The following is a 21,761-nucleotide window of genomic DNA, read 5'->3' on the forward strand; positions in this document are numbered from 1 at the left end:
GTTTGATCAATAGTTGCCTATTATCATGATTCATGAACCATGTATATTCTATCAAGTCTGATTCCTTCTAGGCCAATGGTTTTTGCCTTCTTTTGAATGATAAACAGTTGATAAATGAAAGCACTGGGGAATAACAGAAACAAAATCAGGCTTGATTTTGTAGTTGTAAATAGTACCACGGCCTTACCAAAGCAAACAATCTGTATTGCATAAACATTATTTTATGCCTAATTAGTTTTAAGGATGTACTTGCATTATCACCTTCCTACAGTATACATTGAGCAAGCAGCCACTGAGTATTCAGACAACTAAAAATACAATAGATAATACTCCCTTAGTGTCTAAATAAAAAACTTTTTAGATATTACAATACAAACTACATATGGAGCAAAATGAGTGAATCTGCACTTAAATGTGTCTATTACTCTATATACATCCGTATGCAGTTCATATTGAAATCTCTAAAGCGTCTTATATTTAGAAATGGAGGGAGTAGAAAACATGATTAGCTAATAATGCATACTTGGCTGTTTCAGATTGTCTTATAACATTCTTGTAGTGTCCACAATAGGAGCCTCTCGTTCACTTGTTCGCATTGTTGACCGCGTGGCCATTGCCTGCTTGACCATCAACATCTAGAGGTTCATGCACACTCACGAATGCCATCATCACCAGACCCTACAAAATCAAATAAACATATCACCATTGATGAGTTCACTCGGTATTAATGGCATGAACAGAGAAAGCCAAAGCTAACCAAATTAATCAACCGGACTAGAGAAACCAAGTGACCAATAGAAGCAATGGGAACCTACAAGCAGAGAAGAGTTCGGTGGTGCTAGTAGCCAAGGGAGGGGTGGAAAAGGAACTTATTATGTTGGATCCGTCGTCGTGGCCTCATTCCCCTCTCTCTCTCACACACACACACACGGTCACCGCATCCACCATATGCCATCATTGAAGTCGCCTCCTCCTCTTTGTTGCCACCGGCAAACCCTAATCTCCGCCATCGCTTGCTGCAGGGAAAGGAAAAGGGGAGCAATTCGTGTTCGTAATTTTTTATGGTTCAGAAAAGTCAATATTTCAGGAATGTGCTTACACCATATCTAAGACCATGTTCCAATACATTTGTTTGCATATCGGTTTTAACTATGTCATTCTGTGAAGTAAGCCTTGCAACTATATGTCAGTACACCATTGGTCGGAAAAAGTCCATTGCCTTGGATAGATTAGAACCAAGAGCAAAAGATGTACAGTGTAGAAAATAGCACACATTGGTATTGAACATGTGAACAATTATACAACACAACACAAACGAACCTACATATCATATATTAGAGAAATTCACAATTTGGTATACCGCTAACGTACACATACTAGGATAGCGTGTCTCTGGCACCGCGAGCATGAAGCGTGGAAGGGCTCAGTGGTGTGGACAGATCAGGAAGACGGCAGAGCGGGGAATTTGTGGCCAAGACGCAGATCGCCAATGGAGGGGCCTAGGTGAGGAGGCGGCAAAGCGTTTCTAGGAGAGGGCAGTGCTACGCTTTGTTGGAGGGAGTGGAGCGTGGGGCAGCTGCACGATGGGCGAAGCGACAGAGCAGCGAGAACAGACGGTGTCGGAGACTCCACAGTCTCCATGGCGCATCCCGTACGGAGGCGCTGGTGCGGCCGAGAGCAGGGAGGATGCCGGGGACTCCACGCCGCATCCCGCGCGAGGATCGATCACCCTCATCACGCGTTCGCTGGTTCCTCACGCTGGATCACCCAGCAGAAGACGGGACAACGGCGCATCGGTCGCGTTGCCCGCAGCCCCGATCCATTTGATGTGGATGGTAGAGAAAGGAATACAACGAGGACTCGTAATGGGTTGTTTGTTCCCGGTTAGATAAATGGGTTGTCCGGTCCAGTTAACCAGAGGGCTCCGTTTGGGTCTGTGGAGTAGCAGCCCATAGGACAATTGGGCCAGTATTTTCCAGACGCGAGACAAATGGATTTACACAGTGATCCGACGGCCAAAAACATCTAGATCATGAAATCAGACGGCCTAAAACTCAAATCGCCGTGAGGGCTTGGTTTAGGTGCGTTTTTACTGTCCTTAATTAATGAGCTATGACGTAGTTTAATTCGATCTAATTATGTTTGTGAAAAAAATTGAATTTAATCATTTTTTTCTATCGTCACCTGCTGTAATGATAGACATACCTATCCTACCGCCACTCGCTGTGGCGGTAGGGATCGGATCAACGTAGATGATATCATCGGGCCAACGGGATCAAACGACATCGTGTGGATTGATCCTGTTTTCGAAAATTTTCTCGATCTGATTTTTTTACTATCACCCGCTGTGATGTTAAAGCAACTCCAATAGGGTGACCCGTTTTGTCCGCCGTCATTCGTATGGATCCGTGCGGACAAATGTGATGGCCCAACGAGCGGATCCTTTGACCAAAACGCGTCCGCGCCGACCCATTTCCGACCCAAATTTCGGATTGAAATGCATCGTCGCGGACGCCCTCTCGGTGTCCGCTCCATCCACATCCGTCGGTCGTCCAACTCCCCGCGGTCAACTTAAAAAATGACGGGCACCCTTCATGGGCCCACGCGTCAGCGACCGAGGTCAGCCTTTTTAATCCAAGCGTGCCATGGGGTTCGGCCTCTTCTGTTTCTAGACTCCCGTCCCTGTCTTGCCACCTCTCTTCTCCCTCGTCGGTGACCAAACCCTAGCCAGTAACCAAGACCGGCTCCACCCAAAACAAGGGCAAGCCCCCCCCGTCGTCTATCTCCGTGCGCTGCGTCTGGAGGAGGTTACCTACCTCCAGCATAGGAGGGCGTTGCGCTTGGCGAAGGAGCACGCCCGTGTTGCGCTACCGCCGCCACCGCCGCCATCAGCATTGCTCATGTCGGCACAACCCGACATCACCGTCCGCGATGCAGACGACCAAGATGCCTAGGGTAGCGCATAGTTTAGATTTTTTTAATGTTCAATTAATGTAATGGGACGCGTTGACTCTCACGCTGTAATGTTTAATTTATGTTTATTTTTATTTTTAGAAATATTTGTAATTTTTCTTTATGTATCGTTAAAATGATTTGGATCAGTGTTAGACACATGCGTTGACACAAACCGCAAAAAGTAGATAAAAAAAAACGTACCGTCGGGCTAAAGTTAGAAAATTAAAACCGCGAGGGCCAGCACAACATCGGGTCTAGCGAAACACAAGCGCACCCACCCCGGGATGGCGCGAAAATCTAGGCTGCAGAAGCAGACTGTCAATGGTAGACGGGTGTCGTGGTTTCCGTTGTGGTGAGGGCTGCGTCGCCACGCTCCCACGATTCTGAAACCTCTCTCTCCCCACATCACCGGTCAGTTGTTGCGGGGCTCGTCCTCGTCGTCACCTTCCTTTCGGGTTTCAGGTATGCCTCCACCTACTCTGTTCTTCCTGCATCCTAGGAGTAAATGCCCCCCTGTTTTGCGGTGCCGTTCTTGAGGCAGGAGTAATGAGCTTGGAGCCATTGACAGTATCCTCTCTTGCCTTTGTTGCCAGCATCCAGATCCAGGTCGACCTGGTTTTCTTCAGAGAGGGAAGGTGATTGATTTTCTCCCTCTCTATCTGCATCGCACAAATGCCTCGATCCAGTATGCATTGATTGGTCCAGAGATGGAAGGCATTTGATTTTCTTCAGGGAGGGAAGGTGATTGATCCAGTATATATGGACTGATTGATGATGAAATAGATTCTTTCCTTCTTGGTGGGTCTTAATCTAGATCGGCATGGGCAATACGAGCCCGAACTAGATTTTCAGATTAGTCGGTTCTCGCTGCCATTGCCATCGGAGATTCGGAGTCATCGTGAATGGGCAGGTCGGGCTTCAGTAGGAAGCGCAAGGAGAGGAAAGCGGGGAGCAGCCGCGGCCATGAACCAGACGACAAGGTCACCGACGCACAAAACCTCACCCAGCGCCAGCAGCTACATTTCTTCTTCTTGTATTTGCCTGATTAACGAGAAATCCCAATCCAGGGTCTCAGGCACCGCGCGTCGCCGGCGAGGATCATGAAGCTGTACCCGCACCTCACCGCCGGGCAGCGGGAGATGATAGAGGGCGCCGGCTTCGGGGGTCTGCTGAGGCTCCAATGCCCCACCGTCCCCGCCAGGCTCTCCACCTGGCTCCTTCGGCGGTTCGACACCGAGACCTCCGAGCTGGTCATTCCCGGCCGGGGCAGGATCCCCGTCACCGTCGACAGCGTGCACCGGGTGCTCGGCATCCCGAACCGCGGCCGCGACGTCGTGTACGGGCTGGACGACGAGAGCATCGCCTCCGTGCTGGACAAGCACGGCGTCGACAGTCCACCCTCCATGGCGAGCTTGGAGAAGTCCATCCAGCTGATGAAGTCGGCGGACGAGCACTTCCTCCGGACTTTCATAATGCTCGTGCTCTCATCCTTCCTCTGCCCGACCAGCAGCCTGAAGGTCAGCCCCCGGTGCTTCCCTGCGCTGGTGAACATTGGGTCCATCAAGGAGCTCAACTGGTGCAAATTCGTTGTGGAGCAGCTGGAGAAGGGCGTTTCTTCCCTTGGCAAGAAGAACAGCGCAGGGGGCTGCCTTTTCTATCTTGTGGTGAGCATTCTGCACCATGATTCATGAGAGAAAGGAATATGAATGAACGCTACAGGTCAATTTTATTTTATTTTGTCTGCAAACTGAACTTAGCTTAACACATTTTATTCTATTTTGCAAAATACAGATTCTGTACCTAGACTCGCTCGATGTCCGTGGCATGGAAATACCTGACGGCACGCCGAGAGTATCTGCGTGGGACAGGAAGCTGATGGATAAAGTCATCGAGATGGACATGAAGAACAATGGTTCTTTTGGAAAATGCTTTGTGAGTTCTTCTCCTGGAATTTTTCCTCTGTAATAGCAAATATTTTTTGTACTCCCTCCGTTCCTAAATATAAGTCTTTTTAGAGATTTCACTAGGTGACTACATACGAAGCAAAATGGATGAATCTATACTTTAAAATATATCTATATACATCCGTATATAGTCTCCTAATGAAACCTCTACAAAGACTTATACTCCCTCCGTCCCAAAATTCTTGTCTTTTAACTTTGTCTAAAAATGAATGTATCTAAATACTAAAACGTGACTAGATACATTCATATCTAAGACAAGTATTTTGGGACGGAGGAGTATTGAGGAACGGAGGGAGTAACTTTTATGATCATCCTCTGCATCTGCCTCATATGTTACATGCAGTTGAAAAAGGAAGCACCTCGTCAGATCAATTCCAGGGGCGCGTCAAGTTCAAGTGCGTCTGTCTCTGTCCTGCTTGGAGACGTCTCGGCAATAGCAAATTTTGTGTCATCAAATGTCCTACCGGAGTACTGTCCACAGGTAACCACCACCTTTTTTGTGCGGAAATTATCTTCATTGGCATTGACATTTTCCCCTCTAATGATTGTGTGTGTTTCGACATGTCTTTGTCTGTAGAAGAAGGAAGTCTTATGCAAGGCTGCTGGTACTCTTTGTGCAAGTATCACAGATGCGCTCGCCAAGTTCATGCGTGAAGTATCTGGACTTGAAGGCTGTAGCAGAGAAGCCAGCAAAAACAGCACTGAACTTGCAGTGAGAGAAGATAACAATGTGGACAATGATTGTGACAATATGGATGTCGACTTGCTCCCAGATGATACTTCAGAGCTGGCAACTAAGGACATGGAAGACACGTCAGTCGACGAGCATGAAGATGAAAGTTCCGGGGATGGTGAGGAAGATGTTTCAATCAGTAGAGACTCTGAAGATGATCCTGACTGGGGAGGCAACAGAGTCATGCAGATTTATTCTCAACGGAAAAGAGTGACACGGAATAGCAGCAATAGCAAAGAGCCTGGAGATGGAAAAGATAAACCTCGAGATGTAACGACCAATTGTTCAGGAAATGATGATTCCAATATTCCAGACGGAAACAAGGATAGAGTAAACCAATGCAGCGAAGAACATGAAAATGTCGCAAAACCAAGATCGCCTAATGTTCATGAGGATGTGATGCTACCAACTTTAGCTGTGTCACAGACAACGGGAGAACCTGGAGATGTAACAACCAACGTTCCAGGAAAAAATGCTTCGGATATTCTAGAGGGAGATCAAGGCAGAGTGAATCGGTGCAGTGAAGAAGAACATGTAAATGTCGCAAAACTAACTCCGTCCAGCGGTGATGTGGATATGGTGGTACCAATTTCAGCTGTGTCACTGCCAAGTACTCCTAGCATGCAACAGAAAAACACCAGAAAGGAGTGTTCCGATGAGGATAAGATGACGATCCAGCCTTCCAGCATGCTGTTGGGCGCATCATCTACGATGGCGTTGTATGATAATGGGACCCCTTCAAAGGAAGACAAGAACATGGACATGACTCCTGCTATCAACTTTGTTGAAGGAACTCCCCTTGTTGATTTGAGTACTCCGGAAAATTCAGACAGCGAGTGCACAGTTATAAGGACCGTAAAAAAACGTTCTCCTGTCGATGGCCCTCAAAGGCCCTCGTGATTTACAGCTCAGTGGCTGAGATGCTGATGAAGAAAAATGAAGCATTTGCATTGGCAACTTCGGTAAACTTACTCTCATACTCTGCATTACACACTCTAACTCCATTGAGCTTGCATTTCCTTTTATGTTTAGGTTCCATGTGCAGTAGAGTGCAGCCTCTCTTCCTAAATGCAAGACGTTTTCCCAGTTCAATTTGAACTGCAAAATGTTGGAATAGAGGTAGTACTATTTACATAAAGAAGAGATAAGTAGCTCAAGCTTTACCTCAGCTGATAAGTTGTATAGAAATGTGTCATGTTTGAGTAGCATAATATTGGTGGAAATATTCATAGTCCTTCCACCCCCTCCTAGGTCTTGTTGTTAGATTTGACTGAAATTCATTTTATTGTCATCGTTCTTGAAAATATTTACTTCATCCTTGCTAGCCGTTCTTTTCCTTGTGAGTTTTTTCCTTTTCATTTGGAAAAGGAGGCTGAAACCCCGGCCTCCGCATCATTGCGATGCACACAACCAATTCTTATTGATTATTAAGTACACGAAACAAAGGCAGCTACTGCTAAACCATTACAAGGTACTGCCTTTGTTCAGAAAGATGTTTTGGATATTTCAACATGGACTATATACGGACTGAAATGATTGAACAAACACACTAAACATCCGATTCAGGAAAAAAGTTAGTCCCTCCTATCCATATTAATTGGCGCAAACTTAGTACAACTTTCAACTTGTGCTAAGTGTGCGTTAATTAATTTGGATCGGAGGGAGTAGAACATCTTATATATATTTGTGAACGAAGGGAGTAGGAAACAACTCCTACGACAAAAGAATTACTTGACACTTCTTTTGACTTGCTACTGCAAACCTCACATTTTGCTCTGCATGTTTTGAATCTCCTTTTCTTCCCCGCGTTTGGGCATGAATTGACCTACTAATCACTCCATATGTTTCTTCCATTTCTTTCGCAGAAAACTGCAACAAGGGGCACCCAATCTACTGTCGGGAACGATGAAAAGTGCCCGAGAATCCATCATTTTTCATTTCAGCACCGCGTAGATGCCTAGCTGGGGCCGTAAACTATTAAGCTATTAAGCTATGTATCCCCTGTTTACCTGCTGGCTTCTACTCCCTCCGTTCTTAAATATAAGTCTTTTTAGAGATTTTACTAGGAGACTACATACGGAGCAAAATGAGTGAATCTACACTCTAAAATATGTCTATATACATCCGTATGTAGTCTTTTAATGAAACATCTAAAAAGAATTATGGAGTATTTAGGAACGGAGCGAGTAGTTTGGTGGCATGGATGACCTGCATGGTTTTTACTGTGGTGGCATGTCAACATTTTCACGTCTCCTGGCCGGAGGACCCCAACAGCGAGGAGGCAAAATAGTCACGATTTCTGACGAATCATCAATCTACAATGTCTCCTAAGTCTCAAACTGGAATGTTTCTTCCATGGGCAGCAGCATGTTTGTGAGAGCAAGTTCAACTGAAAGACCCAAACGAATGGTCATTTTGTCCGCTTTTCGTTCATTTGTGTCGGTCGGACGGATGCCAACGTCTGCTTCAGCGTTTGGGTCGGCACATGCGTCCAACACTCGCTTGACCTATTTTTACCGTCGCATGAAAAGAAAACCAGGACGGAAATAATAAATAAGCATAATTAAACATTAAAAGCTGATCATGAAGGCCGACGAGAGCCTAGCGTCTTCATTACATTAATTAAACATTAAAAAACCTTAAACTAGGAGACATTAATTAAACATTAAAAAAACCTAAACTAGGAGACAACCTTAGGCGACGATGTCGTCGTCGGGGCCGGTGAAGTTGACCAGCGTAGGACCGGCCCAGGGGAATGCCGTGTTTCAGAGCGCAGCTGCCCGCGCCTTCGTCGTCTATCTCGTTGACGCGTGCTGTGTTGGTGGCGGTGCAGCGCGGCACGGGCGCACTCCTCCTCCTCCATCTTCCGTCGTTCCTCCTCCGCCTCCTTCTTCACCTCCATCAACCGGCGGCCGACAATGCGATGGCCTCCACGAGCCACTATTGGTACGTCTCTTCCTCCTCACTCTCGCGGAGAACAGCTGTCAGCGTCGCCTGGTAGGCGGCCTCAGCCTCCTGGTCCTCCTCGCTGACGAGAGTCGGGGACGGCGGAGGGCCTCCTGGCTGCACGTCGCGCACGCCACGCGGGCGCTGCTCCTCGTGCTCGACCGCGAACCAGAGCTGCCAGTTGGAGGAGTCGGCCGTATAGGCAGGGTTGAGCCGTTGCTCCGGCGTCGGTAGACGCCGACGGTGACTCACCTCCTTCACATGCAAAATGCGTTCACCGTGGCACAGCCGACACCGGATCCTCTCCGGATCCAGATGCCAGTGGTGCGGGAGGGTGACATCAGGGTAAGGCAACGACACACGGTGTTTCCAGTGCCACCGCGCATGGTGCACCGGGACGTTGACACGCTGGCGAGTCCGGCGGGAAGTCGTCGCCGGGGAGATGGCGTGGGGGTAGAGTGGGGCCTTGCCCTTGTTTTGGTAGGAGCCGGTCGATGAGGTGACGAGATGGGGACGGATGGGTTCTCGATGAGGCGGAACCCATCGTACGCTCGGATTAAAAAAGGCCGACCGCGGACGCTGACGCGTGGGCCTGAGGAGGCGGTCATCATAAATAATGTTGACCTTGGTGGTTGGGACGGACACAGAAAGGGCGCACGCGTCCGCACCGACGCATTTCGGTCCCAAATTTAAGCCGAAAATTGATTGACACGGACGCGTTTTAAAAATGGATGGACGCTTAGGTCAGCACTTTTGTCCGCACGGTCTCAGACAAACAGCGACGAACAAAATGGATTGTTCCGTTGAAGTTGTTGTGGGGTTGAGTCAGGTCATAGCATGGTGCTTGGATATGGGAGACACCGGCAGGAGGGGATTCTTGCTCCGTGGATGCATGCCAGGCGGCGAGCACGAACGTCCGCGGAACCTGCAGTAGATATAAAGAGAATCATGAGAAGATCTCCGCCGCGGATTGGCAAGTCCGGGCTGGGATCTGAATCCGATCACTGAAACCTTTGCCGGGTCGGTCGGTTGGTTCCGGTACGACGCATCGGCCGGACCATGACGCATGTGGCTGCTGCTGCCTGCGCCCGTCGCCGTGGATCTCTTCCGCGCACCAAACCAGGTCAAGATCAGTTCAGATCAGATGATGAGTCCACAACTCCAGATGTTCAGACGGGGTGACCTGCTGAAACGGGTCGGTTTTGCCTGCCCGTAAGGCGCGACTCGTTCAGACTTCAGACCAAGGATCAAGAGCAGGGGCTAGCGGGGGCGCAGAGAAGAACAAAAAAAAGGAATTCATGAGACGCGTACCACCAGTAGTGACGACCAGTGATGAGAGAAGCGGGCAGGCTTTCTGATCAGAGACTTTCTGCAGGCAAAACAACATTGCGTGCCACTCTACTTATTAAACTTTAAACTTTTCATCATCGCCTCACTCTTAAAAAGAAAGAAAGAAAGAAAAAGGAGCTTCTACAGGTCGCCTCACTCTCTTCCAAAATATAAGTTTCTTTCAAATTTTTTAATATAGACGAGTACATAACAAGCAAAATAGTTGAATTTACACTCATTCGAACAGTTTTAACATGTTTTCTCTTATCCCTTCTTTTCACATGAGAGTTAAGATTATATAATACTCCCTCTGTTCCATAATATTTGTTGTTGGAGAGAACTAAACTAGTTCTTCCCAACAACAAATATTATGATACAGAGGGAGTAGATTTGAGCTGTTGATTAATTCTTACATTCTTATCATACATGTAAAATAAAATAAAAAGAGCATGCCACTCCCTTTGTAAACTAATATAAGAGTGTTTAGATTACTAAAGTAGTGATTTAAATGCTTTTATATTGGTTTACGGAGGGAGTACAATTTATCCATTCTAAAACGCATCTATATACATTCATATATATCCCTTCTGTAAACTAATACTCCCTTCGTTCTAAAATTCTTGTCTTAAATTTATCTAGATATGAATGTATCTAGTCACGTTTTAGTATTTTGATACATTCATTTCTAAACAAACTTAAGACAAAAATTTTAGAACGGAGGGAATATAAAAGTGTTTAGATAACTAAAACAGTGATCTAAATGCTTTTATATTAGTTTACCGAGGGAGTAGTTCGTATTAAAATCTCTGAAATAATTTATATTTAAAAATGAAAAAGGTAGTATCCATTTTCATCACCGTCATCATCTCGCAGCGCTCATCATAAGGAAAAGACAGGTTGAGTAAAAGAGGGGGCAAGGTGTCCCGGCTGGTGTCATGGCTCACATCCAAACCTGATTAGTCAATGACGCCGCTCCGCTCTTAATGATGATGATCTCGAATGAATGATCGCTTGATTGAATAATTACGCCTCACTTATCTGTGTCGTGTGTGGTGTGTGGATGTGGATGTGGTGGCAAGCGGCCGGCGACCGGAGGACAGGGAGGCGTGCGGTTGCGTAGTTTAGTGGCCCTGCGCACATGGGATGTCTCGGGTCAGCCGCCCGCCCTGATTAGATTAGCGCACGCCCGAATCTAACCAAGATCGCGTCTGCAACTTGCGCCGCGCGTCCCGGCCGCAAGTTGATCATGCGTCGCCACGTTCCTCGCGCTCACTACTAAGTTAGTACTACACGTACTTCCCTTGTTTAATGGTAAATACTTTCTCGTTCCTAAATATAAGTCTTATTAAAAGTTTTATTAGATGATTACATACAGATGTATATAGATATATTTTAAAGTGTTAATTCACTCATTTTATTTTATACAAAATTTAAAGACTTATATTTAAAATAAAATGAGTGAATTAACATTTTAAAATATATCTATATACATCTGTATGTAATCATCTAATAAAACTTTTAATAAGACTTATATTTAGGAACTGAGGAAGTATATTATACTAAGCGCTATCTCTCGCGGAGCGGAGCGCGAAGAGCGACCTTTTATCAATTCCAAGATTTATTATTAGATGTCACTCGCTCTAGCGCGGAGTCGGATTCAATCCGAACGCGTCCTAAGAGTACTACTACTAGTATAATAAGATGATGTGAAAGTAATTGGAGAGCAGGACCGGCGGGTCAGTGTCCCCCATCCGCATCATGTGTATAGAATTGGTGTGATGGGCGACGCATGTCATGTGTTTTGGCGTACGTGTGACTGGCGTATTTGCGAGTGGACTTTCCTTCGCCTCGCACCACTCTCATCTTTTCTTTTCTGCTGGGCCGGATTCTCTACCCTCTGCCCTTTTCCGGGACGTGTACGTTTTCTTTTCTTCTTACGAACATGCATGCTCCCTTCATCCCTTGTTAAGAACGGACGCTTCGAAGAGATAATATCGTGGCCAAGGAGGAAAAAGGAACATTTCCTCTTTGGATTCAGCTCTCCATGCATCATGCATGTCTCATTCTGACGCTTCCATCCATCTATCTATAGAGCAAAATATCTGACTACCGGAGACTCTATGCGTTAGGGGTGTGGTAATAATTAAGCTTCAGCGGTTGAAAAGATTGCGTTGTGTTCTCTCTAAACGAATCAGATCAGCCATTGGTCGATGTCCAGAGATAAAACACATGCCTCACTTGTACCAGCAAAACAGCAAATTCGGCCCCCCATAAACCCGGACGGTGGGAGTAGTGCTATCAAAACATGGTGACCTGATTTTTGTGCAAAAGTATCGAAATCACTTGTATACAAGACAGGATATTTGTTGGGTAAACAAAGGAAGCAACAAAAAGTTTGTAAGTTCAAACTAGACATGCATGTGTACTACTACTAGTTATAAACAAAAGAAGACAAGATTCTATACCTAGTTACTTCTCTTGGCGAGCTACTTACGTACTACTACCCTAGTAACTATGCCTACTCTTCCTAGATACTCCATCAAGTAGCAACACAAGGATGGTAACCTCTCCGCTCACAACACATGAAGTGACATGACATGGCACACTAACTAGTTAGTTCATCATGACCTCTGGGCCGGCCTGCCCACGAACACGGGCAGCACCGGGACGGGGCCCCACGGCCCGGTCGGCACGGGCCGGGTCACCATCGTGGCGGCGCGGCTCTCGTCGCCGGCCGGCTTGCCGGAGGGCGCGACGCGCTCGCAGGAGGGGCACATGGTGAGCGTGGCGGGCGGCGGCGCGCGCATGTAGAGGTGCGGCGCCGGCGGGGCGAGCAGCTTGAGCGCGCGCAGCTCCTGCACCTCCCGCTGCAGCCGGCGGTTCTCCTCCGTGAGCGTCTCGCAGCAGCGCTTGAGCGACTCGCAGTCCACCTCCGTCTGCTTCAGCTTCGTCCTCGCCCTCCGGTTCTGGAACCACACCTCCACCTGCCGCGGCCGCAGCCTCAGCTGCCTCGCCAGCGCCGCCTTCTGCTTCTGCTCCATGTCCATCAACGTACGCAGAGCAAATTTAGATGGATGGAATGGAAGAAGAAATATTGGGATCTTTGTCTTTTTTTTAACCTTGGTTGATTTGGTTAGAGCACTTACGGGGTTGAGGGTGCTGTGCTCCTTGAAGCTCTCCTCGAGGACGGCGGACTGGTCCTTGGACAGCCGGAGCTTCTTGCGCGACCCGCCGCCGCCGGCCCCGGAGTCGTCCTCGTCGTCGCTGCCCGCGCCGGCGCGCTCCTGCTCCCCGCCGCCGCTCCTCGTTGGCGCGCGGCGCTTGCCGCTGAGGCTGGACAGCGTGCTGTCGGGCGACGACGCGCCGGGCTCCTCGTCCTCGCTTGCGCCGCCCGTGGCCGGCGCCCGGTTGACGTCGATCCCGCGAAGGAACGGCATCTCGTGGCACGCCAGCGCCGCCAGCCTCCGATCATCTGCATGCGAGCGTTGCTCGCCGGAGGGGGCCGGAAAGAAGAGGCCGGCGCCATTCCAGGACTGCTGCAGCTGCTGCTGGCGCCCCAGCGTCACCGGTGCAGCAGCGGCCAGAGCACGCTGGGGCGCCGCCGCCTCGACGGGAGACGTCGTGCCGGCCATGCCGAGACTGAGGCCGAGGCCGAGGCCGAGGCCGAGGTGGTGCTCGGTGTCCCTCCCGTTAACGGTCATCTCCATTGATCTTCTTGTTGGATCTGTCGTCGTCCCTGCTCTCTGCGAGTAACAACAGTAGCTACGTACGTGCAGGCTGCGGGTGGTGGTGGCCGTGATTGTGAGGGGAGAGAGCGGAGGGGGTGGGCTTTTAAAGAGTGGGCGGAGTGAGGATCGGGGCTCAGAGCGCTGATTAATTATGGAGTGGTGATTGAGTTGAGATCAGAAGCGAGAATAGTTTAAATTTTTGTGGAGGGGTGGAAATGAAGGGAGGAATGGAGTATGCACCAACTATTTATTGCTTTGTCGCGCGTGGCGTCACCGCCGCACCCTGCGGTGCGGTGCAGCAGCGCAGGCAAGCCCAATCATCACCAGCTGAAGTTGCTCCCGGTCCCCCCAACCTCTTTTGGATTGCCCCCCCTTCCCCGATGGTGATACCCCGGACCTGTCGGCAGGTCAGTGCCGGAGTTTTGCAGAAAACGGATCAATCAAAATCAACGGCGGTTCCCTTTTTATTTGCACGAATCTGGACAAGTCGTTGATTTAGAACACACTGTATTTTTCTTGATTAATTATGCTTTATTTAACTTAAAATGCATTACCTCTTTATCGAAATATACGTCGTTGGAATAGGTACAGAGTGAGTAGATCAAACAGATACTCCATATATTATGCAAAAGTCGAGCAATTGCCGGGCATGCCACCTGATAGAGAGTAGTCGAGGAGGAAGTACCGATTGTACATGAATACCCAGATGTATTCCCGGAGGAATTGCCGGGCATGCCACCTGAGAGAGAGATTGAGTTCCTGATCGAGCTATTACCCGGAACAGCCCCGATATCCAAGAGACCCTATCGGATGCCCGTAAATGACTTGGTAGAAATGAAGAAGCAAATTAAGGAGTTGTTGGACAAAGGGTATATTCGCCTAAGTTCTTCACCTTGGGGAGCCCCGGTGCTCTTGGTTGAAAAGAAGGATAAGTCCTTGAGAATGGTTGTCGATTATCGTGCATTGAACGAGGTGACCATCAAGAACAAGTACCCCTTGCCAATGATCAATGATCTGTTTGACCAGTTAGTTGGAGCCCGAATATTCTCCAAGACCGATCTTCGATCCGGGTATCATCAGTTGAAGATTCGTGAACAGGATATACCCAAGACAACCTTCACCACTCGGTACGGCTTGTATGAGTACACGGTCATGTCATTTGGACTGACTAATGCTCCGACATATTTTATGAATCTGATGAACAAGGTATTTATGGAATACTTGGACAAGTTTGTCGTGGTGTTCATCGATGACATACTGATATTCTCCAAGAACGAGGAGGAACACAAGGAAAATCTGCGTCTAGTTCTGGAGAAACTTCGAGAGCATAAGCTGTATGCAAAGTTTAGCAAATGTGAGTTTTGGTTGAAGGAAGTCGGATTCCTCGGACACGTCATCTCAGGAGAAGAAATAGCAGTGGACCCTGCCAAGGTCGCAGCAGTCACCGAATGGGTAGCACCCACTTCAGTCAAGGAGATCCGCAGTTTCCTCGGACTTGCCGGATATTACCGGAGGTTCATTGAGAATTTATCAAAGATCGCCAAGCCCATGACAGAGTTGTTGAAGAAGGAATCCAAGTATGTTTGGACTGAGGAATGTGAAACCAGTTTTCAAGAGTTGAAGAAACGTGTGGTTACAGCCCCAGTGCTGATATTGCCGAACATTCCGAAGGATTTCCAGGTTTACTGTGACGCTTCTCGTCAAGGACTCGGAGGAGTGCTCATGCAAGAAGGTAAAGTTGTAGCCTATGCATCCAGACAGCTCAGACCCCATGAGTTGAATTATGCCACGCATGACTTGGAACTAGCAGCCGTAGTGCACGCTCTTAAGACCTGCAGACATTTCCTGATCGGAAATAGTTGTGATGTTTACACTGATCACAAGAGCGTGAAATATATCTTCACGCAGAAGGAGTTGAACCTCAGACAGAGGCGATGGCTAGAGTTGATCAAGGACTATGACATGAGATTGCATTATCACCCAGGCAAGGCAAATGTTGTAGCCGATGCGTTGAGCCGCAAGAGTTATGTGAACACACTCATAGCAGGAGGGTTACCCCAGGAGTTAGACGATGACCTCCGAGAGCTCAAATTGGAAATAGTTCCAAGAGGATTTGTTGCCACACTAGAAATTCAGTCCACTTTGACAGAAAAGATCCGCGAGGCACAGAAATCAGACAAGGACATAGCTGAGATTAAGCAGAAAATGAAAGACGGGAAGGCTAAAGGTTTTCGTGAGGATGAACACGAAACTTTATGGTTTGAGGATCGCATTTATGTGCCCAATGATCCCGAACTCAGGAAGTTGATACTTCAGGAGGCCCATGATTCCCCGTACTCGATACACCCCGACAACACCAAGATGTATCTGGATCTGAAAGAAAGTTTCTGGTGGACAGGAATGAAGAAAGACATTGCCGAGTTCGTAGCAATATGCAATGTTTGTCAGCGAGTAAAAGTCGAGCATCAGAAGCCAGCAGGTTTGCTTCAACCTCTGCCGATACCCGAGTGGAAATGGGAAAAGCTTGGTATGGACTTCATCACAGGATTACCCAGGACCCGTTCTAGCTATGATTCTATTTGGGTTGTGGTCGATCGTTTGACCAAGGTAGCTCACTTCATTCATGTGAAGACTACTTACACGAGTGCCAAGCTGGCCAAGATATATATGACCAGGATCGTATGTCTGCACGGAGTACCGAAGAGTATTGTGTCAGATAGAGGGACTCAGTTCACATCAAAATTTTGGCACCAACTGCATGAAACCTTGGGAACGAGATTGGAGTTCAGTACAACTTTTCACCCACAGACAGATGGACAGACCGAGAGAGTCAATCAGATTCTGGAGGACATGTTGAGAGCTTGCGCACGAGACTATGGGTCTAGTTGGGATGACAATTTGCCTTATGCCGAGTTCTCATACAACAACAGCTATCAGACCAGTCTGAAGATGGCTCCTTTTGAAGCTCTATATGGAAGGAGGTGCAGAACACCGTTGATGTGGGATGGAGTTGGAGACCGACAACTTTTTGGTCCCGACCTCATCCGAGATTCTGAAGAGAAGGTCAAGCTGATTCATGACCGACTCAAGATAGCTCAGTCCAGGCAGAAAAGTTATGCTGACAACAAATGCAAGGAAGTAACATACGAAGTGGGAGACCGAGCATATCTTCGGGTGTCTCCACTTCGAGGAATCAAGAGATTTGGTGTGACAGGAAAGTTAGCACCCCGATTCATTGGCCCCTACAAAATTCTTGAACGTAGGGCCGAAGTTGCATATAAACTGGAACTGCCGGAAGGATTGTCCGGAGTTCATGATGTCTTCCATGTTTCCCAGCTGAAGAAATGCCATGCTGAGATGGTTGATGTTCCGTTGAGAGATACAGTGCCCCTAGAGGCCATACAGCTTGATAGTGATCTGACGTATGAGGAGAAACCCGTCAGGATTCTCGAGACTGCCAACAGAGTTACCCGCAGCAAGATCATCAAGTTCTGCAAGGTGTTGTGGAGCCACCACACCGAGGAAGAAGCCACCTAGGAACGAGAAGAGGATCTTCTTCGAGACCATCCGCACCTATTTTCTAGCCAACCCGAATCTCGAGGGCGAGATTCATCTTAAGGTGGGTAGGTTTGTAACATCCCAATTTTCCTAATTGGGAATGTTTTACATTGTAGCTAAGCATCTATGCATATTGATTTAAATAAAGTTTGCATTTGAATTCTTTCGACTTTTGCTTTTGCATTTCTATTTTTTTTCTTCACACGAGAAGTGCCGGGAAATAATCTCTTGCACGCAAGAGAGAGCGGAGGAAAATGACCCTCCAAAGTGTGAGACATTTTTGAAATATTTTGAGCCAAGAAAGCCAAACTTTTATCGTGAAAATAATTGCAAAAAGAAAATATAACATAAGGGATTTTTTCTAAAGAAAACATTTTTTTTAAGTTTTTATTTTTGCCTTGGAAAAATGTTATTCGAGTAGTGGATATTTTTCTGATCATTTTGGTATATAATATCCTATATTAATTATTTTATTTGTTTCCTTTTTTTTCGTTTTAGTTTTTGTTAAAAAAAACGGGAGATATTTTTCCTAGGGCGAGATCCCCATCGCTGGGAATCCAAATCCCCTGCCCAACCAACCAGCACCTCCAGCGCACCTCTTCTTTCCTTATTTTTTTTCTTTCCCCTTTCTTTTCTTTCTTTTTTCCTTCTCTATCTTTCCTTCCCTCTTCTTCTTCCTTCCATCTTTCTGTTCCCCGTGATATTCCTGCACAGCGAACCCGCAACTTCCATGGCCGGCTGATTTCCTACCCGTCTATGCCTACCCCCTCCCCCTATAAAAACCGAACCCCGACGCCGCCCTCGCCCCGTTCCACCCCCACGCCGCCCTGCCCGAGCCCCACGCCGCCCGCACAGCTCGCCGGAGCTCCCCTTCGAGCTAGCAGCAGAAACCTGCTGCTGCCTCCCCGTCGCCCTGGACGCCTCCCCTACTGCCTCCTCGACGCCCGGAGCCGACCGCCCCCTCCTTCGCCGCCCCACCCTGCCGGCGACCACCCCCCGATTTCAATTAATAAAGCTGTGTGATTGAACTCTTGATATATACATTGATGTACTGAGTGTGTACCAGCATGATCTTGGATGGTACGGAAACACCACAGGCTTGAGTCGTCTTGAGTCGGGTCGCTACATGATGTTGGTTGTGTATCCCCGACAACGGCGCCAGAAATGCTTCTGATGTTTGCTGTGTATCCCTGGCAATGGTGCCAGAAACAGGTGTGTCGACGGCACCAGGAATCCTTCAGCTGCGGCTACGCCTTAAGGGACTTCCTAGGCAAGTATGCAAAGGATTTCCCCCGTGGCCTTGGAGCCTTGCGTTGGTGTTCCCTCGAAGCGGAAAGGGTGATGTAGCACAGCGGGGGTAAGTATTTCCCTCAATTTGAGAACCAAGGTATCAATCCGGTGGAGGAGTATCTCAAGATCCTGCACAAACACAAAAGCTTGCACCCAACGCTATGAAGGGGTTGTCAATCCCTTATAGATTGTTTGCCAAGTGAGAACTGAAAGCAACAAAGTAACAAAGCAAAGCAAAAGCGGAGGTGTAAACGATGGATGTGAATAGACCCAGGGGCCGTAGTGTTTACTAGTGGCTTCTCTCATGAAAGCAAGTAGACGGTGGGTGAACAAATTACTGTCGAGCAATTGATAGAACCGCGCAAAGTCGTGACGATATCTATGCAATGATTATATCTATAGGCATCACGTCCAAAACAACTAGACCGATACTTTCTGCATCTACTACTATTACTCCACACGTCGACCGCTATCCATGATGCATCTAGTGTATTAAGTCCATAAGAACAGAGTAACACCTTAAGCAGGATGACATGATGTAGAGGGATAATCTCAAACCAATGATAAAACCCCCATCTTTTTACCCTTGATGGCAACTACTTGATGTGTGCCTTGCTGCCCCTACTGTCACTGGGAAAGGTCACCACATGGCAGAACCCAAAACCAAGCACTTCTCCCATTGCAAGAATCAAAGATCTAGTTGGCCAAACAAAACCCAAGACTCGGAGAGACTTACAAGGATATCAAATCATGCATATAAGAAATCAGCAAAGACTCAAATATATATCATAGATAATCTGATCACAAATCCACAATTCATCGCATCTCGACAAACACACCGCCAAAGAAGATTACATCGGATAGATCTCCATGAAGATCATGGAGAACTTTGTATTGAAGATCCAAGAGAGAGAAGAAGCCATCTAGCTACTAACTACGGACCCGTACGTATGAAGTGAACTACTCACGAGTCATTGGAGGGGTGATAATGATGATGAAGAAGCCCTCCAACTTTAAAGTCCCCTCTGGCAGGGCGCCGGGAAGGGTCTCCAGATGAGATCTCGCGGAAACGGAAGCTTGTGGCGGCGGAAAAGTATTTTCGAGGCTCCCCTGATTTTTTGCGGAATATTTGGGAATTTATAGGCCAAAGACCTAGGTCAGGGGGCGGCCAGGGATGCCACAAGCCTGCCCACAGCCGCCTCCCCCTGGTGGCGGAGTGGGGGCTTGTGGGCTCCGTGGATCCCACCTGGCTTGGCCCAAAAGCCCCCTGGTCTTCTTCCGTTCGGGAAAAAATCATTTCGGGGTTTTTCTTCCGTTTGGACTCCATTCCAAAATCAGATCTTAAAAGAGTCAAAAACACGGAAAAAACAGGAACTGGCACTTGGCACTGAATTAATAAGTTCGTCCCAAAAAAGATATAAAAGGTACATAAAACAACCAAAGAAGACAAGACAACAGCGTGAAACCATCAAAAATTATAGATACGTTTGAGACGTATCAAGCATCCCCAAGCTTAACTCTTGCTCGTCCTCGAGTAGGGAAGTGATAAGAATGAACTTTTGATGCTTTCATGCTACCTAGCATAGGTGTCCTTTGTAATTCCTCTTATGTGACGTGAATGTTCAGATCCATTAGATTCAAAACAATAGTTTGCTATTGACGTGGAAACAATAATAATTCAAGCAAACTGGCAAAGTAATCATGAACTTTCAAAATAACAAGGCCAAAAGAAAGTTATCCCTACAAAAGCATATAGTCTGGCTAGGCTCTATCATCATTGCACAACGAATTTAAATCATGCACAACCCCGGTATTGGCCAAGTAATTGTTTCACACCTTTACTTTCTCAAACCTTTTCAACTCTCACGCGACATGAGCGTGAGCCATGGTTATAGCACTATAGATGGTGTGGAATGTGGTGGAGGTTGTGAGACAAAAAAGGAGAAGATAGTCACATTAACTAGGCATATCAATGAGCTGTGGAGATGCTCATCAATAGATATCAATGTGAATGAGTAGGGATTGCCATACAAATGATGCACTAGAGCTACGAGTATGTGAAAGCTCTTAAAGAAAACTAGTGGGTGTGCATCCAACTTGCTTGCTCACGAAGACCTAAGGCAATTTTGAGGAAGCCTATCATCGGAATATGCAAGCCAAGTTATATAATGAAGATTTCCCACTAGCTATATGGTGGTGACAAAACGAGAGACTCTCAATCATGAAGATCATGGTGCTTAATATGCACAAGTGTGGAAAAAGTGGTAGCATTGTCCCTTCTCTCTTTTTCTCTCATTTTTTTATTTTTTTATTTGGTGGGCTCTTTGGCCTCTTTTTATTTTATTTTGGTGGGCTTCTTTGGCCTCTTTTATTTCCTCACACGGGACAATGCTCCATTAATGATGATCATCACACTTTCAACTCAAAACTTAGAGCAACTATGACTCTATATGGAATGCCTTCGGTAGTGTACCGTGGCAATGATCTAGCATGGCATAGACATCAATGGAAACATCATGCTAGCTATCTTACGATCATGCAATGGCAATGTAGACGTGCTGGCACATGTCATGGTGGTAGTTGCATGGCAATATATCTCGGAATGACTTTGAAAAAGCCATAATAGGTAGGTATGGTGGCTGTTTTGAGGGAGGCTAATGGTGGGTTTTGTGCACCGGCGAAAGTTGCACGACACGAAGAAGATAGTGATGGTGGAAGGTGAAAGTGCATCTAAACCATGGACTCAACATTAGTCATGAAGAACTCATATACTTGTTGCAAAAGTTTTGTTAGTAATCGAAACAAAGCATTCAACGCATACTCCTAGGGGAAGGGTTGGTAGGTATAAACCATCGCGCGATCCCGACCGCCACCCAAAGGATGACAATCAATATACTAATCATGCTCAGATTTCATCACATAGCGGTTCACCATATGTGCATGCTACGAGAATCACTAATTTCAACACAAGTATTTCTAGATTCACAACACCTTACTAGCATGACTTCAATATTACTATAACCACAACTCAAAACTAATTGAGATGAATCAAACTTCTCTAACTATTCAATGCACATGAAGGTGGAAGTTTTCGTATCCTGTTGGATAACTAACCCTTTTGAGACTACTTTCAAAGCATAGATCAACTACCAAGCCACGCACCGCTGTGCTCTAAAAGATATAAGTGAAGCACATAGAGCAAAAGTATCTAGCTCAAAAGATATAAGTGAAGCACATGTGAGCTGAATTGTCTACAAA

The 21,761-nt window shown here is 47.0% G+C and overlaps 2 protein-coding genes across 9 annotated transcripts; one reads left to right on the plus strand and one right to left on the minus strand.

The window, feature by feature from the left end:
• Positions 1 to 3,285: 3,285 nt before the first annotated feature.
• LOC123439387 lies at positions 3,286 to 8,059 on the plus strand. 8 transcript variants are annotated; one of them, XM_045116139.1, is made up of 8 exons: positions 3,286 to 3,417; positions 3,549 to 3,935; positions 4,023 to 4,619; positions 4,747 to 4,887; positions 5,263 to 5,400; positions 5,497 to 6,614; positions 6,685 to 6,771; positions 7,518 to 8,059. In XM_045116139.1, exons 2-6 carry the CDS (start codon positions 3,858 to 3,860, stop codon positions 6,550 to 6,552), a joined length of 2,010 nt encoding a protein of 669 aa, XP_044972074.1. In that variant the 5' UTR covers positions 3,286 to 3,417; positions 3,549 to 3,857; the 3' UTR covers positions 6,553 to 6,614; positions 6,685 to 6,771; positions 7,518 to 8,059. The 8 variants fall into 8 exon arrangements, with proteins under 8 accessions (XP_044972074.1, XP_044972084.1, XP_044972058.1 ...); XM_045116149.1 differs by lacking the exon at positions 6,685 to 6,771 and having other exon boundaries at positions 3,288 to 3,417; positions 4,023 to 4,472; positions 4,554 to 4,619; XM_045116123.1 differs by lacking the exon at positions 6,685 to 6,771 and having other exon boundaries at positions 3,288 to 3,417; positions 3,549 to 3,696; positions 3,800 to 3,935.
• A 4,185-nt stretch (positions 8,060 to 12,244) lies between these two features.
• Positions 12,245 to 13,860, minus strand: LOC123411744 (homeobox-leucine zipper protein HOX1-like). The gene is made up of 2 exons (XM_045104713.1): positions 13,074 to 13,860; positions 12,245 to 12,959 (listed from the first exon to the last, which is right to left on the minus strand). Exons 1-2 carry the CDS (start codon positions 13,632 to 13,634, stop codon positions 12,549 to 12,551), a joined length of 972 nt encoding a protein of 323 aa, XP_044960648.1. The 5' UTR covers positions 13,635 to 13,860; the 3' UTR covers positions 12,245 to 12,548.
• Positions 13,861 to 21,761: the final 7,901 nt, after the last annotated feature.

The sequence above is a fragment of the Hordeum vulgare genome, chromosome 1H, assembly GCF_904849725.1.
Source record: "Hordeum vulgare subsp. vulgare chromosome 1H, MorexV3_pseudomolecules_assembly, whole genome shotgun sequence".
Lineage (NCBI taxonomy): Eukaryota > Viridiplantae > Streptophyta > Magnoliopsida > Poales > Poaceae > Hordeum > Hordeum vulgare.